Raw genomic sequence first — 13,989 nt, 5'->3', positions numbered from 1 at the left:
TATGTGAGAGGACTGAATGCCACAATCAGTCGGCACTTGAAGATTACCACTACTCATGACATTTTGTACAAGAAAATGGTTGAGCTAGCCTTAATTGCTGAGGAGGCTAAGCAACATGTAACAAAGGATGCCGCCACGACATCGAATCCTCCTCCAAGTGGTAATATTAGTAAGGGGACTGACGACGGTAACCCTAATCACAAACGGAAGGCTGATGCTTTCAGAACATTAGGGGGTAACAAAAAGTTTGGAGGAAACAGAGGTGGCCGTCAGGTCCACGGATCTTCATTTCGATCTTATCCTGAGTGTTCGAAATGTAAGAAACATCATCAGGGTGAATGTCTGGCCAAGACTTGTTTCCAGTGTGGCATGGTGGGCCAGTTTATTCGAGATTATCCTCAGGCTAAGAAAGAGGAGCCGAAGAAGAATACAACAGAACCCGGGACAACTTTTTACCATGACTAAGGCTGATGCTGATGCTAGTCCGTTAGTGGTAACAGGTCAGTTATCTATAAATGGATGTTCCTATACTGTATTGTTTGACTCGGGAGCTACTCATTCTTATGTGTCGAGTAGAGTAATTGAAAGTTTCCATAAACCATGTGATATATGCTTTGGGGTTTGCTACCCTGTTACCTTCAGGAGACCTTATAGTATCCATTAGGTGGATTCGATCTTTGTCTTTTTGGATTGACGGTTGTGAATTAACCGCCAATCTGATAGAGTTACAACTGTCTGATTTTGACATAAGCCTGGGAATGGATTTTCTGTCTAAGTATGGGGCAACGATCGACTGCAAGCGGAAGATGGTAGTGTTTGAGCCTGATAGTACTAATCCAGTAGTGTTTGTGGGTAAAGTTCAGGGGACACGCATACCAAGAATAACATTTTTGAAAGCTAAAGATCTGATGAGGAGAGGTTGTCTGGGATTCATAGTCAGCGCAGTGGATACCAGCCAACCTGTGACATATGGACCTAAAAATACAAGATTGGTATGCGAGTTCCTTGACATTTTTCCAGAAGATTTACCGGGATTGCCACCTACTCGGGAGATTGAATTTGTAATTGAGTTAGTTCCGAGAGCGGATCAGTATCAAAAGCACCGTATCAAATGGCTCCACCGGAATTGAAAGAATTAAAGATCCAATTGTAAGAGTTATTGAATCTAGAATTCATTAGACCGAGCTACTCTCCTTGGGGTGCTCCGGTTTTATTTGTGAAGAAGAAAAATAGGTCACTCCGAATGTGTATTGATTACCGAGAGTTGAACAAGCTTACCATTAAGAACAAGTATCCTTTACCTCAAATTGACGATCTTTTTTATCAACTTAAGCGGAAAACAATCTTCTCCAAGATCGATCTTTGCTCAGGTGATCATCAACTAAAAATTCGAGAGGAAGACATCCCAAAAATTGCGTTCCATACTTAGTGTGGACATTATGAATTTCTAGTGATGTCTTTTGGACTCACCAACCCCCCAGCGATATTTATGGACCTCATGAATCGACTATTCAAGGATTACCTGGATAGATGTGTGATCGTGTTTATCGATGACATCTTGGTTTATTTTGAATCAGAAGAGGAACATGAGTTACATCTCAGATCGGTGTTGCAACAGTTACGAGATCACAAGCTGTACGCTATGTTCAAAAAGTGCGAGTTCTGGTTATCTCGTGTCTCTATCTTGGGGCACATAGTGGATAAAGATGGGATCATGGTTGATCCAGCCAAGATTGAAGCTATTCGGGATTGGCCAACACTGAAATCGGCTACTAAAGTTAGAAGCTTTTTAGGTTTAGCTGGGTATTATTGTCAGTTCGTTGAGGGTTCTTCAAAGATTTTTGTACCCTTAAAGGAGCTTACCCGAAAGAACTTGAAGCTTGTTTGGACTGATCAGTGTGAGAAAAGTTTTCTCGAGTTAAAGTAGCGCTTAATTACCGCTCTAGGGTTAACTCTTCCTTTAGATAAGGAAAAGTTTGTTGTCTATTGTGATGCCTCGAGACAGGGTCTGGGCTGTGTTCTTATGCAAGCTGGAAAAGTAATAGCCTATGCTTCTCGGCAGTTATAGGAGTACGAGCAGAGGTACCCTACTCATGACATAGAACTCACAGCAGTAGTACTTATGGTAAAGATTTGGCGGCATTACTTATATGGCGAGAAGTGTGAGATATACACTGATCATAAAAGTCTGAAATACTTCTTCACCTAGAGAGACCTGAACATGAGACAGAGACGGTGGCTAGAGTTGGTATAGGATTATGATTGTGAGATCCTTTATCACCCTAGTAAGGCCAACATTGTTGTTAATGCCTTGAGTAGAAAAAGGCTAGAGTTAGATAAATATAGTGAAACAGATCTCCCAGCAGTTAGCAGATGAAATGACCCAATCTAAAATTGAGTTGGTTGTGGGGCAATTGGCTAATATTACCCTGAAATCTACTCTATTGGAGCGAATTAGAGAAGCACAACTGCAAGATCGAGAGTTAGTGAAATCTCGAGATAGGGTTTTGGCTCGGAAAACTAGTGACTTTAGAGTGGATGATACGGGAATGCTACGATTTATGAATCATGTTTGTATGCCTATGGATGATGACATTAAAAGAGAAATCATGAATGAGTCTCATACGACTCCTTACTCAATTCATCCAGGATCAACGAAAATGTATCAAGACTTCAAGGCCATGTTTTGGTGGCCAGGCATGAAGAATGATATTGCTGACTATGTTGCTAAGTGTTAAACTTGTCAGCAAGTGAAAGCTGAACATTAAAGGTCTGTAGGGTTGCTGCAGCCACTGAATATCTCAAAGTGGAAATGGGAAGATATTGCTATGGACTTTGTGGTTGGATTGCCTAGAACTACAAGACAGTACGACTCTGTGTGGGTCATAACAGGTTTACTAAGTCAGCGCACTTGTTACCTGTTCGAATGAACTTCTCCATTGATCAGTATGCTGAGTTATGTGTTAGAGAAATTGTTCGTCTTCATGGTGTCCAAAAATCCATTATTTCGGATAGAGATCTGAAGTTTACATCAAGATTCTGGGAGAGTCTGCATCGAGCTATGGGTACTCAGTTAAAGTTCAGCACAACATTTCATCCTTAGAAAGATGGACAGTCCGAGAGGACTATTCAGATCTTAGAAGACATGCTTTGGGCATGTGTGCTTGACTTTGAAGGATCATGGGTAAAGTACCTTCCCCTGATCGAGTTCTCGTACAACAACAACTATCAGGCAACAATCGGGATGGCCCCTTATGAACTTTTATATGGAAGAAAGTGTAGATCACCTATTCACTTGGATGAAGTAGGTGAAAGAAAGTTCTTAGGTCCTGAGGCTGTTCAGAGAACAAGTGAGGCAGTTGATAAAATTCAAGTGCGAATGCTCATGGCTCAGAGCAGACAGAAAAGTTATGTCGATCCAAAGTGGCGAGATATTGATTTTTAGATTGGAGATGTGGTGTTTCTCCGGGTATCGCCTATGAAAGGCATTAAGCACTTTGGTAAGAAAGGAAAGCTTAGCCCGACGTTCATTGGACGTTTTGAAATCCTTAAGAGGATAGGGCAGGTAGCGTACAAGTTGGCTATGCCTCCAGCGCTGGCAGTTATACATGATGTGTTCACTGTTTCGATGCTTTGGAAGTATGTCTCAGCCCCGTCGAATTTTCTGAGTTATGAATCATTGGAACTGTAGCCAGATCTATCATATGAGGAACAATCGGCGTAAGTACTTGATAGAAGAGAGAAAGTCTTGAGAAACAAGACAATTGCGTTGGTAAAGGTATTATGGAGGAACAGTAAAGTAGAAGAGGCATCTGGGAACTCAAGACGGATATGCAGCAGAAATATCTAGAGTTGTTCAGGTAAATTTCGGGACGAAATTTCTATAAGGAGGGGGTAATTGTAATACCCTAAGATTAAGGAAATGGATTAGCGAACCCTAACTAGTTGAATATGTATTATTCTGGGATTATATTATTATATAATCTATTATATGTGAATTAATCTAATAAATGACATGTTAAATAAATCCCGTTGGTGAGCTAGGGATATTTTTGTAATTTTAACCCGAGAAGGGTAAAACTGTAGAATTTAGTTTAATTGTGTGCTTATGGACTATATTACTACATAGCATACTTGTTTTGTCCTTTTCAGGTATTTTCTGACAGGTCGGCGCGGTATAGTCACAATTAAGAATTTTGGGCCGAACCGAATTCGGGGCCGAAATTCATTTTCACAATTATTTATTGGCATCTTTTTGTTATTTGAATTTTCTGAAATTATTTGAAATAATGATATGTGATGGAATGACTTATGTGCCTTTGAATATTTATGTGTGTGTTATATGTCCTTAGGGGCAAATTGGTCATTTTGAGCACTTGATTTACTTTGCAACAAAAGAAAATTAGGAAGGCATTTTTCTAGTTATTTCTCAGCCAAGAACCGAACCCCCCTTCTTTACCTCTCTCTTTTAATTGCTTTCAATTGTTGCATCCTCTCCATATTGGATTTTTGTTGATGTTCAAGCTTGGGTTTTTGGAGGTGACTAAGCTTGATTTTCTTGCTTAGGGCTTGAGGTAATTTCCTATTATTGTGATTTTTGTTTGTTGATGAATTTAGGTTTTGAAAGTATGATTTTTGGTGATATTTCTCTTGGTGTACATGTATGTGGAGGATTAGTTGGATTTTGATGTTTTTTGTTAGTTGTGTTGTTAATCCTTGAATATTGTGTTGGAGTAAGTTTTTGAGAGGATTGTAGGGATTTTATGGATGTTTTTAATCAGTTTAATAGCTCTGAATTTTCAGTTCAATTTGTGCAAAGTTAAGTGTGATATTGAGCTCAAGGTTTGGAGCCTAGCTAGTATGTTGCTATCTTGAGCTTTAGTGTATGTTGGCTGTGGTTTAAGCTTGAATTATGTGCCCTAAATACTCTGTTTTGATATCTATGAATCTTTGGGGATGATTTTGAGGTTATATGCATGTTTTGGTTGAATTAGGTGTGAATTTGGCTTATTTTTGAAGCTGAAAATTGGGTTATTTGGGTTTTTAAACCCAATGGGCACGGCCTAGCGCTTAACTAGAGAGGGTGAGTCCCCTGTTTGGGCTCTAGTCGCGACCATCCCAGGTCTGGTCGCGACCATGGTATTGGCAGTTTATTATTTTTTTTTTGGGTTTTTATTTTCACCATAATTTTTGACTGGGGACTCCGTTTGGGACGTTCTTTATATTGTTAGAAAGCTCGTTCCAAGCTCTATGTGATTATCTATAATTTGAATGTCAATTTTATATTTTGTGGAAGTTGATTTACTGACTAACCCTATACGTGTGAATTCTAGAAGTCTTGACTAGAATTACTGACATTTGGTCAGGAGCACCCGGGGATTTGGAATCTCCACATTTGCAGGACATCAGGTAAGATAGTATTTAACACATAGAGCTATGCATGGTGGTGCTTATATTGAATATGATAATTAAAAGTAATTAGAAATCGGGGTTAGGGTTATTACCCTAAAATGAGCTATTTAATGGCCTAGGGTTATTACCCTAGTGATTATCAATGTGTAAATGCTATGACATGTTATGTATGTATTGAGATTAAGGATTATGCATTCAAGGCATAATTGGGTTGGACTCGGTAACTAGAACCGAGATGAACCGTTATAAGGCCTTATTGTATTTAGAGTGTGAGTGTAACACATGGGTCTATGCCACATATACATAAATAGGCGTGTGAGCGTAACATGCGGGTCTATATTAAATAGACAAATATGAATGGCATTATTGTATATGTGCTTATGATGGTTATGATTATTGATATTTTACTGTCTTGCTGGGCTTGGCTCACGGGTGCTCTACTGCACAAAGGGTAAATCTGTCTCTGACCAGCCATGAGTGCGAGAGCTTGGCGGTGCTTGTACATGTTCGAGCCACACTAGACCAATGTTAGGCTATTTTTAGCCTATATTTTGGATCAACTTTATGTTCGCTTTTCGTTGTTTTAGGACGGAATTATGCTTGTTTTCTATGTTTTCACGTTCTTCAGAGTAATGGAGGCCTCGGGATGCAAAAGTGCAATAAAAGGCAAGCAGAGTCAAGAACACCAATTTTAGGCTTGACGCACTTCTGGCCGCGGCTAGATCATTGTCGCCGCGACCATAACTCAAAGACAGAAGTGATGATTTTGGCCGTCCCAGTCGCCGCGGCGAGATACCCCTTCGCCGCGGCCATAAAGTCCATTACAGAACGTGGTTTTCAGAAGCTCATCTGGCTGCGGCGAGGCATCTTGTGGTCGCGGCGAGAGTCCGTACGATCGGGGGTATTTTTGTCCGACGAACCCAAAAAGTCAGATATAAATAGAAAACTGCGATTGGAAATGAGGGGAAGCGATTTGGAGACCTAAAACACTATAGAAAGCGGCAAGAAGAGCAGAGGAAATCAAAGTGAAGATCTAGATTCATTCCACCAATAGTTTCTTTCTCTATTCCTTTTTAATTTCTTTATGCTGAATATTGTTATAGGAATGGTCATGGATTTAATTATGAACTAAATTTCCCATTTAGGGAGGATGATGATGGTTGTTTAATGTTTTTGCCTAGTTAATGATTAATTGCCATTCCTCCATTCTTGATTGTGAAATTATCTATATTTGTGTTTAATTCCATGTGTAAGCTTGATCACCTTCTGCATGTTCTATGATCTCAATTCAAAATCTGAAATGTGAGAATTGAGAATGCTAAAATTGGATAATCGATGTTCTATGTGAAACGATAGTATTCACATGACTTATGTGACAAGTAGATTATTGCTTAATGCTGATTTCATGTTAGTTTAATTAAGAGATTAATTAGAGAAAAGAGTTAGGTTAATTTATAATCTGTCATTCACTTCAAGAAAAGGATAGCAAATAGGCATTAAAAATTGGGTAAACAAACAACAGGATTCTCCTCCCTATTATCTCATCTTGCTCAACTTTCGCTTGTGTTATTTAAGCTTTCTGAGTTACTTTCATTCTTTTTCAATCATAAAAACTATTGACTTGCCAAATAGAATCATAAGTATAATTTAGTAGTACTTTATCCAATTCCCTGTGGTTCGACCTCACTTGCGTGAGTATACTACTTGATTGCGTGCACTTGCGTAGTATTTAGTAATTTTCGTAACAAGTTTTTGGCGCCGTTACCGTGGAATTGTATAAAGATTGATATTACACAAAATTATACTAACTTCTACTTTGGTTTATTTCTCTTGCTAAATTTCTAATCTATTTCTTGCAATACTGTTTTATCTATCTTAGGAATTCTGAGTGTATACGCGTCAAGGGCAAGGAATCATATTGCCCGTTGACCCTGAAATTGAGAAGACTTGTAGGAGAAACAGAAGGAACAAAAGGAAAGAGAGAGTTTCAGCACCTGCTGAAACACTAGAAATCATGGCTGACAACGCCAATGTTGCAAATAATGGAGGAAACAATGGTAATAACGGATGTGCCGTTGAAGACTAAGCTAATGGCCGTAGCTTGAGAGATTATATCCTCCCAACTCTTACGGGGGTTCAGTCATGCATCAGGCCACCGATAGTGGATGCTAACAACTTCGAAATCAAGCCTGCCATACTTCAAATGGTGTAGTCTTCAGTCCAGTTTGGTGGACTCCCTTCTGAAGATCCCAATCTGCATTTATCAAACTTCATGGAACTATGTGAGACTTTCAAAGTCAATGGAGTTAGTGATGATGCCATCCGTCTGAGATTGTTTCCATTTTCGTTGAGAGAACAAGGCAAGAGTTGGTTGAACTCCTTGCCACCAAACTCCATAGCCACATGGAATGACTTGGCAACAAAATTTCTGTCAAAGTTCTTTCCTCCAGCAAAGTCTGCCAAGTTGCGAGGAGAAATCAACAACTTCTGTCAGTAGGATAATGAATCTCTCCATGAGTCTTGGGAGAGGTTCAAGGATCTCATCAGAAAGTGCCCTCATCATGGTATTGAGAAGTGGATGCTGGTTCACAACTTCTACAACGGGCTGGTTGGTAACACTAGAACTCTTATAAATGTTGCAGCTGGTGGAGCATTTATGAGGAAGAGTGCGAATGAGGCTTATGATCTGTTGGAGGAGATGGCCCTAAACAATCAGCAGTGGCCAACTGAAAGAAGTCAAACGAAGAAGGTAGCTAGTGTGCTAGAGGTGGATGCCATTACAAAGCTGACAGCTCAGGTAGAGGCCCTAACAAAGCTGATTGCAGTGCAAGCTAAACAAGATCAAGTGGTTTGTGAGCTATGTGGAGGTTTTCATCACTTTTCTGAGTGCCAGGAAGATGTGTATGATTTTCCAATGGATGAAGCAAAAGCCATTGGAAATTATTCTCAAAACAACAACTATGGGTTTAATAAAGGAGGTAACCGAAGGAATGGTGGGTTCTATCAACAGAGAAATCAGAACCAGACACAGAACAAACGATATACTCAGCAACAAAGCTCTAGTGAAATTTTGGTTTGCAGACAGATTTATTGTTACAATTTATGATAGAAACTAGATCTTCCATTAAAGATTTGCAGACTCAAATGGGGCAACTAGAAACTCAGGTAGCAACCCGCCCTCAGGGAAATTTGCCTAGCACAACTGAAGTTAATCCTAAAGAAAATTGTAAGCCAATCACCCTGAGGAGCGGTAAGAAATATGATGGGCCTGAGATGATACAACCAGTGGATAAAGAGATTAAAGATCTCTTAGGTTTTATGCCCTAAATAAAACTCCATTTCAATGTAATCCATTTTATTCAACATCAATAAAGAAACAGAAGTATTTTTTCATTCATTTGTGTATGTTTTGGTTCACTTTATCAATTGCTTGTCTATTTGATTTATAAATTCATCTTAAACCCTTTTCACATACTTGATCATGTTTATTGTGCTGTCATCAAATTGGAAAGTAAACATGAATATGTGAATAAAGTTTCCTAGATTTATCAGACACATGGTTTTACTGATATGATAATCTACAACAAGAGTTTACTTGTATTTAGAGAAATACTATGTTCTTTCCAGAACACTGGTTAAAGTAAAGCTCAGGTTGGATGCATGGAGTATGCATCGGAAGGGACCGATATTGAACTCTGAATTAGATTTAATTAAACTTACTGTAAAATCTATTCAAGTCAACATCGCCAAGTTTATCCTAGATCAAATGTTCTTAATCCTGTTATGATTAGGTTCAATCTTGAAAGGCTATTCGTGTTCTTTGATTTGTTAGTTAAGCCTACTTTTAGGTCAGGGTGATACGTACATTTTGGGAACACGGTAGTGCAATTGAGTGGGAGCGCTAGCATAAACATGGAATCTATAGCTTCTATCTGGCGAATAGTAAGCAAAGGATGATCTCCTTCGAGCTTGACCAAACGAACATAAATGGTGGAGTAACATTTCACATAAGCTGAAATATCATTTATACGGGGTCAAGTGTTTTAAGAATAAAATACATAGAAGGGTGTTACGGTAATCTAATCCCTTTACAGTGTAGATCATTCATATAGAGGATCATTGATCAAATTAGGATTATAACAATGGATAACTAATGATGCGTCTATATGGTGGAACATATAGAGCATTCTATATACTGAGAGTGCAATTCTAAGTTCTATGCGTGGATTCAACGAAGAATTAATAAGTTAGTGAATTTTAGTGCTAAATTCTTGATCTACTTATTGGAAGCTCGGTTATATAGACCCATGGTCCCCGCACTAGTTGAGATAATATTGTTTGTAAGACTCATGTAATTGGTTTTGATTAATCAATTATAATTCACAAATTAGACTATGTCTATTTGTGAAATTTTCACTAAGTAAGGGTGAAATTGTAAAGAAAGAGTTAATAGGGGCATATTTGTTAATTATGATACTTTGTATGGTTCAATTAATAAATATGATAAATGACAATATTATTTAATAATTATTTATAGTTATTAAATAGTTAGAATTGGCTTTTAAATGGTTGTATTAGAAAATTGGCATTTTTGAGAAAATCAGATACAAAAGTGTTAAAATTGCAAAATTACAAAAAGCAAGGCCCAAATCCACCAAGCCATGGCCGGCCACTTTTGTAGGCATTTTAAATTGATATTTTCATTATTTTAATGCCAAATAATTCAAACCTAACCCTACTGGAATGCTATAAATAGATAGTGAAGGCTTCAGGAAAATTACACTTCTGAATCAGAAAACCTGAGCCTTCTCTCTCTTCTTTGGCCGCCACCCTCTCTCTCTCTTCTTCCTTTGATTTTCAAAATTACCTTAGTGATTAGAGTAGTGCCCACACACAACAAGCAATACCTCAATCATAGTGAGGAAGATCGTGAAGAAAGATCATCAGCAAAGGAGATTCAGCATCAAGGATTCAGAGAAAGAGATCCAGGTTCAGATCTTGATAATACTCTGCTACAGAAAGGATACAAGGGTTAGAGATCTGAACGGAATGAGTCATTTAATTCCGCTGCACCCAATGTAAGGTTTCTTAAACTTTATATGTGTTTAATTTATCGTTTTAGAAAGTTCTTATTTAGGATGTTAATAAACATACTTGTGAGTAGATCTAAGATTCTGGTAAAATAATTCCAACAACTGGCCTCAGAGCCATGTTAATTGATTTACTTGCAAGAAATTTGGACTTTAAAACGATTGTTTGTTTGTTTTTGGATGGTATCATGTTGTATTGAGTGTTATTTGATGATTGATTGGTGTTTGTGAATTTTCGTGAAAATAATTAAATATCTGGTTCTGGAATTATTTTTATTGGATAGTATGGAGAAAATTAAGCAATTTACTTTTTTATAGAACTCAATTTTGATTTAATTTGAATTAGTTATGATTTTTTGAAGTTTCAAAAAATATCGGGTTGAGCAACAGGGTCACGCGCGCGCGCATGAGGCTTGTGCCTCGGACAGCACGCGCGCAGACAGCATTTCTGTCTGAATCACTGGGCTCCGCGCGCGGAGAGGCTGCCAGCAGCCTCCAGCGCCGAGCTCCCTCGGCCATGCTCCCCACCCTGCGCGCGCGGACAGTATGCAATGCATACTGTCCGTACAGCTCGCAAATTTTTCGTTTTTCTTCGTTTTTTCATGCTTTTTCATGGAATTAACTTCCGATTTTTTGTGTAGTTCTGTATTTATATTATACTATTCCTAATTCAATTCAAATTATCATTATGAATTAATTTAATATTTTTTAAATTTAATTCAAGATATTAGTGTAATTTGAATTTGAAAATAGTTAGTATCTATCTTTTTTTGCTTAATAATCTATCTTATTTTTAAATTTGATTATATCTTATCGTATTTTTAAATTTAAGGTCAGATTTTAAATATTTTAAAATTAATTTTTTTTTAAAATAATTTGACCTTATTTAAATTTAAAATAAGATAACAATAATCATGTAATTTTAAAAAGATGTAAGATATTTTGCTAACTTTTAAATTTTGTTATTTTATTTATTTAAATTACATTTAAAATCTGAAAAAGATATTCATTTATCTTTTTTAATTTTTTATTTAATTTTTATTTATAAAATAACATTTAAATTTTAAAAGTAGTTAGCAAATTTTGAAATGATATTTAGGTTGGTTGAAACCTAATTTTTCAAAATTGTAGGTTTAATTTTAAATTTAAATTTTAATTTAATTTCGAATTTTTTTTATTTATTTCAATTTTTTTTTAATTTTTGATTTTTTTTTTTAAAATTAATTATTTAATTTCGAAATTAATTATTTAATTTAAAACTAAATCAATCCTACATCCAACTATCCAGCTAACCTTGTTGCAGGAGTATGTGTTTTAGCTTGTGTGTAAGTTTTCAAAACCTATTATTACTTGATTGCAAATAGCCATGGTTACTTTTTGCCAAATGTTATAGTGAGATTTCTCTCACCTAGAAACTCGAGACCAGACCCCTACTTAAAGGACACGTATACTCAGATTTTCCACAGAGAGCTGAGATGTCCCTGAGGGACTCCTCGAAGTTTTAAACCTCGCTTAAGATATAACCAGCGAGAGGTGGCGAGCATGACCGAAGTCTAATCGCATTCGAAACAAGAGAGTAGATCGCATATATCGAATATATGCGAGCATCCTCCCCTTGTCCTTGTGTAAACCAGGAGAACGATTCTCTGTAAATACGAGTTGGTCTTAAAAACCCTGCAGCCTTTACAATGCAATATAGACTCGCATGTCTAGGTTCTATCAGCTCGACATAGGATGTCTACAAGAAGCGACTACCTAAGGACGCAGACATCCTAAACATAATGATAACCCTGTGAGCTTAACATCGGAATATGAACAGTCAACTCCCAGATTCGGAAGACGCATACGTTGATGAACTTAGTAACTGTCATTCATTTATTAATGTTAACGTTGCTTAGTTTAATTATTGTAATTCAATGTGTAAAAACGTATTAACAATGAATGCAATCCTTGTACAACTGATCGGACACCTGCTTTGTATATAAAGGGGTGATCCACCGTGAAATGGCACCTACGAATCTCTTGCTACAGTGGACTAAGCAGACCACAATCTGACTGAACCACTATAATTCTCTGTCTCATTGTTATTTTCCAGTTTTTGGTTAATTATTTCTCATTCCCAGTTGAGTACTCGCTATTCTAGGTTGAATACTCGCACTTGTCTTTTCACGTAAATTGCTTCTTGTCACTAATAATATCATATAATTTGGTGTTGCAAAATTCACTCGACAACATTTGGCGCCGTCTGTGGGAACGAGAACTAAGATTTTATTCATTTCAAGAAAAATACCATCATAGCTGGAAATCAAACAAACGGAGGAGCTAACAACGGGTCCATCAACATTGGGATGATGAACGTACCATTATCCGGAGCTGGAATGCCGCCTGTGGATGTCATTAATGGCAGAGTAGGGAGAAGCAATATCAGACCTCTCAACCTGTTCCCAGAAACAACTGACCCTCAAGTCGGGGACACATCCACACCACCAGCAACCATGCATTTTCCCCCGTAACTCCGGCAGTGGTATCCGAGGGAATCATCCAGCTCACCACTGATCAATATACTGCGATTCAGGACCAACTGCGTGCACTACAGGCCAAAGTAGATGGATAAAACCGGGCCCGACGCCCCCTCGAGTTCCTGCTACTCGCACGGACAACCCTCAGGTAACAAATTCTAGACGTCATACTAACCGTGTACGCAGGGAACGAAGAACCAACCCTGAAGGTTTGGACCTGAACCATCCAACATCAAGGGATCAATCCGTAAGGTATCCAAACCAAGGCACGCAGGTTGATGAAGACCCTGAACGACGCAATCCTCACAGTCGACCATCAAGAGACAACGACGCAGAATCGGCCTCTTCGTCATCGCATGGTCGTACACCGAGTAGATATACAAGGTCCGGCTCTGTACAGCCGCAACAGGGAGGACATTACCAGGTACATCGAGGTGATCTGCGTGATCACCTCAACACAGTTTTTAGAGCGCGTTCTCGCGCTCCTCATAATACGGAGACACTCCGTGATCCCCATGCGGACGATCAGGGTGTCAACACTTACAATAACCCGCCTACTGCGCCGATCGCGACCACTGGGATCAATGTCCCAGCAAATATCGCCGCAGTAGTTGCGACTCCCGCAGTCGCAGCAGCCCCAACTCCCGCGACTGGAGGAATTGACCAAAGCATGCTTCTGCAAGCTTTGAAAATGCTCGAGCAGCAACGAAAGCCCATATACAAGTTGCATGGTACCTCGCCCTTCACTACAGAAGTGCGACAAGCCCAACTTCCCAAGGGGTTTCGTCTATCCAAATCCCTAAAGTATAAAGGTACTTCTAACCCTATAGATTATCTTGAAAAATTCAATACTATAATGGAGGTGGATCAGGTACCACAGCTTGCAAAATGCCGCATTCTTGCGGCAACACTTGAGGAGAACGCCCACGATTGGTTTACCCAATTGCTGGAGGCATCAATATCGACAT

The 13,989-nt window shown here is 38.4% G+C and overlaps 1 protein-coding gene and 1 non-coding gene across 2 annotated transcripts; one reads left to right on the top strand and one right to left on the bottom strand.

Annotated features, from left to right (window-relative positions):
• Positions 1-2,378: 2,378 nt before the first annotated feature.
• On the top strand, positions 2,379-3,445 carry LOC133036860 (uncharacterized). The gene is made up of 3 exons (XM_061113622.1): positions 2,379-2,697; positions 2,779-2,892; positions 3,309-3,445. The coding sequence occupies exons 1-3, from the start codon at positions 2,379-2,381 to the stop codon at positions 3,443-3,445; spliced, it is 570 nt and encodes a 189-aa protein (XP_060969605.1).
• A 4,428-nt stretch (positions 3,446-7,873) lies between these two features.
• Positions 7,874-7,980, bottom strand: LOC115715411 (small nucleolar RNA R71). The gene has a single exon (XR_009687655.1). It is a non-coding gene; the product is annotated as a small nucleolar RNA R71 (small nucleolar RNA).
• Positions 7,981-13,989: the final 6,009 nt, after the last annotated feature.

Source organism: Cannabis sativa, chromosome 4 (genome assembly GCF_029168945.1).
Source record: "Cannabis sativa cultivar Pink pepper isolate KNU-18-1 chromosome 4, ASM2916894v1, whole genome shotgun sequence".
Lineage (NCBI taxonomy): Eukaryota > Viridiplantae > Streptophyta > Magnoliopsida > Rosales > Cannabaceae > Cannabis > Cannabis sativa.
The sequence above is the reverse complement of the archived record's forward strand: the minus strand, read 5'-3'. Positions and strand labels throughout refer to the sequence as shown.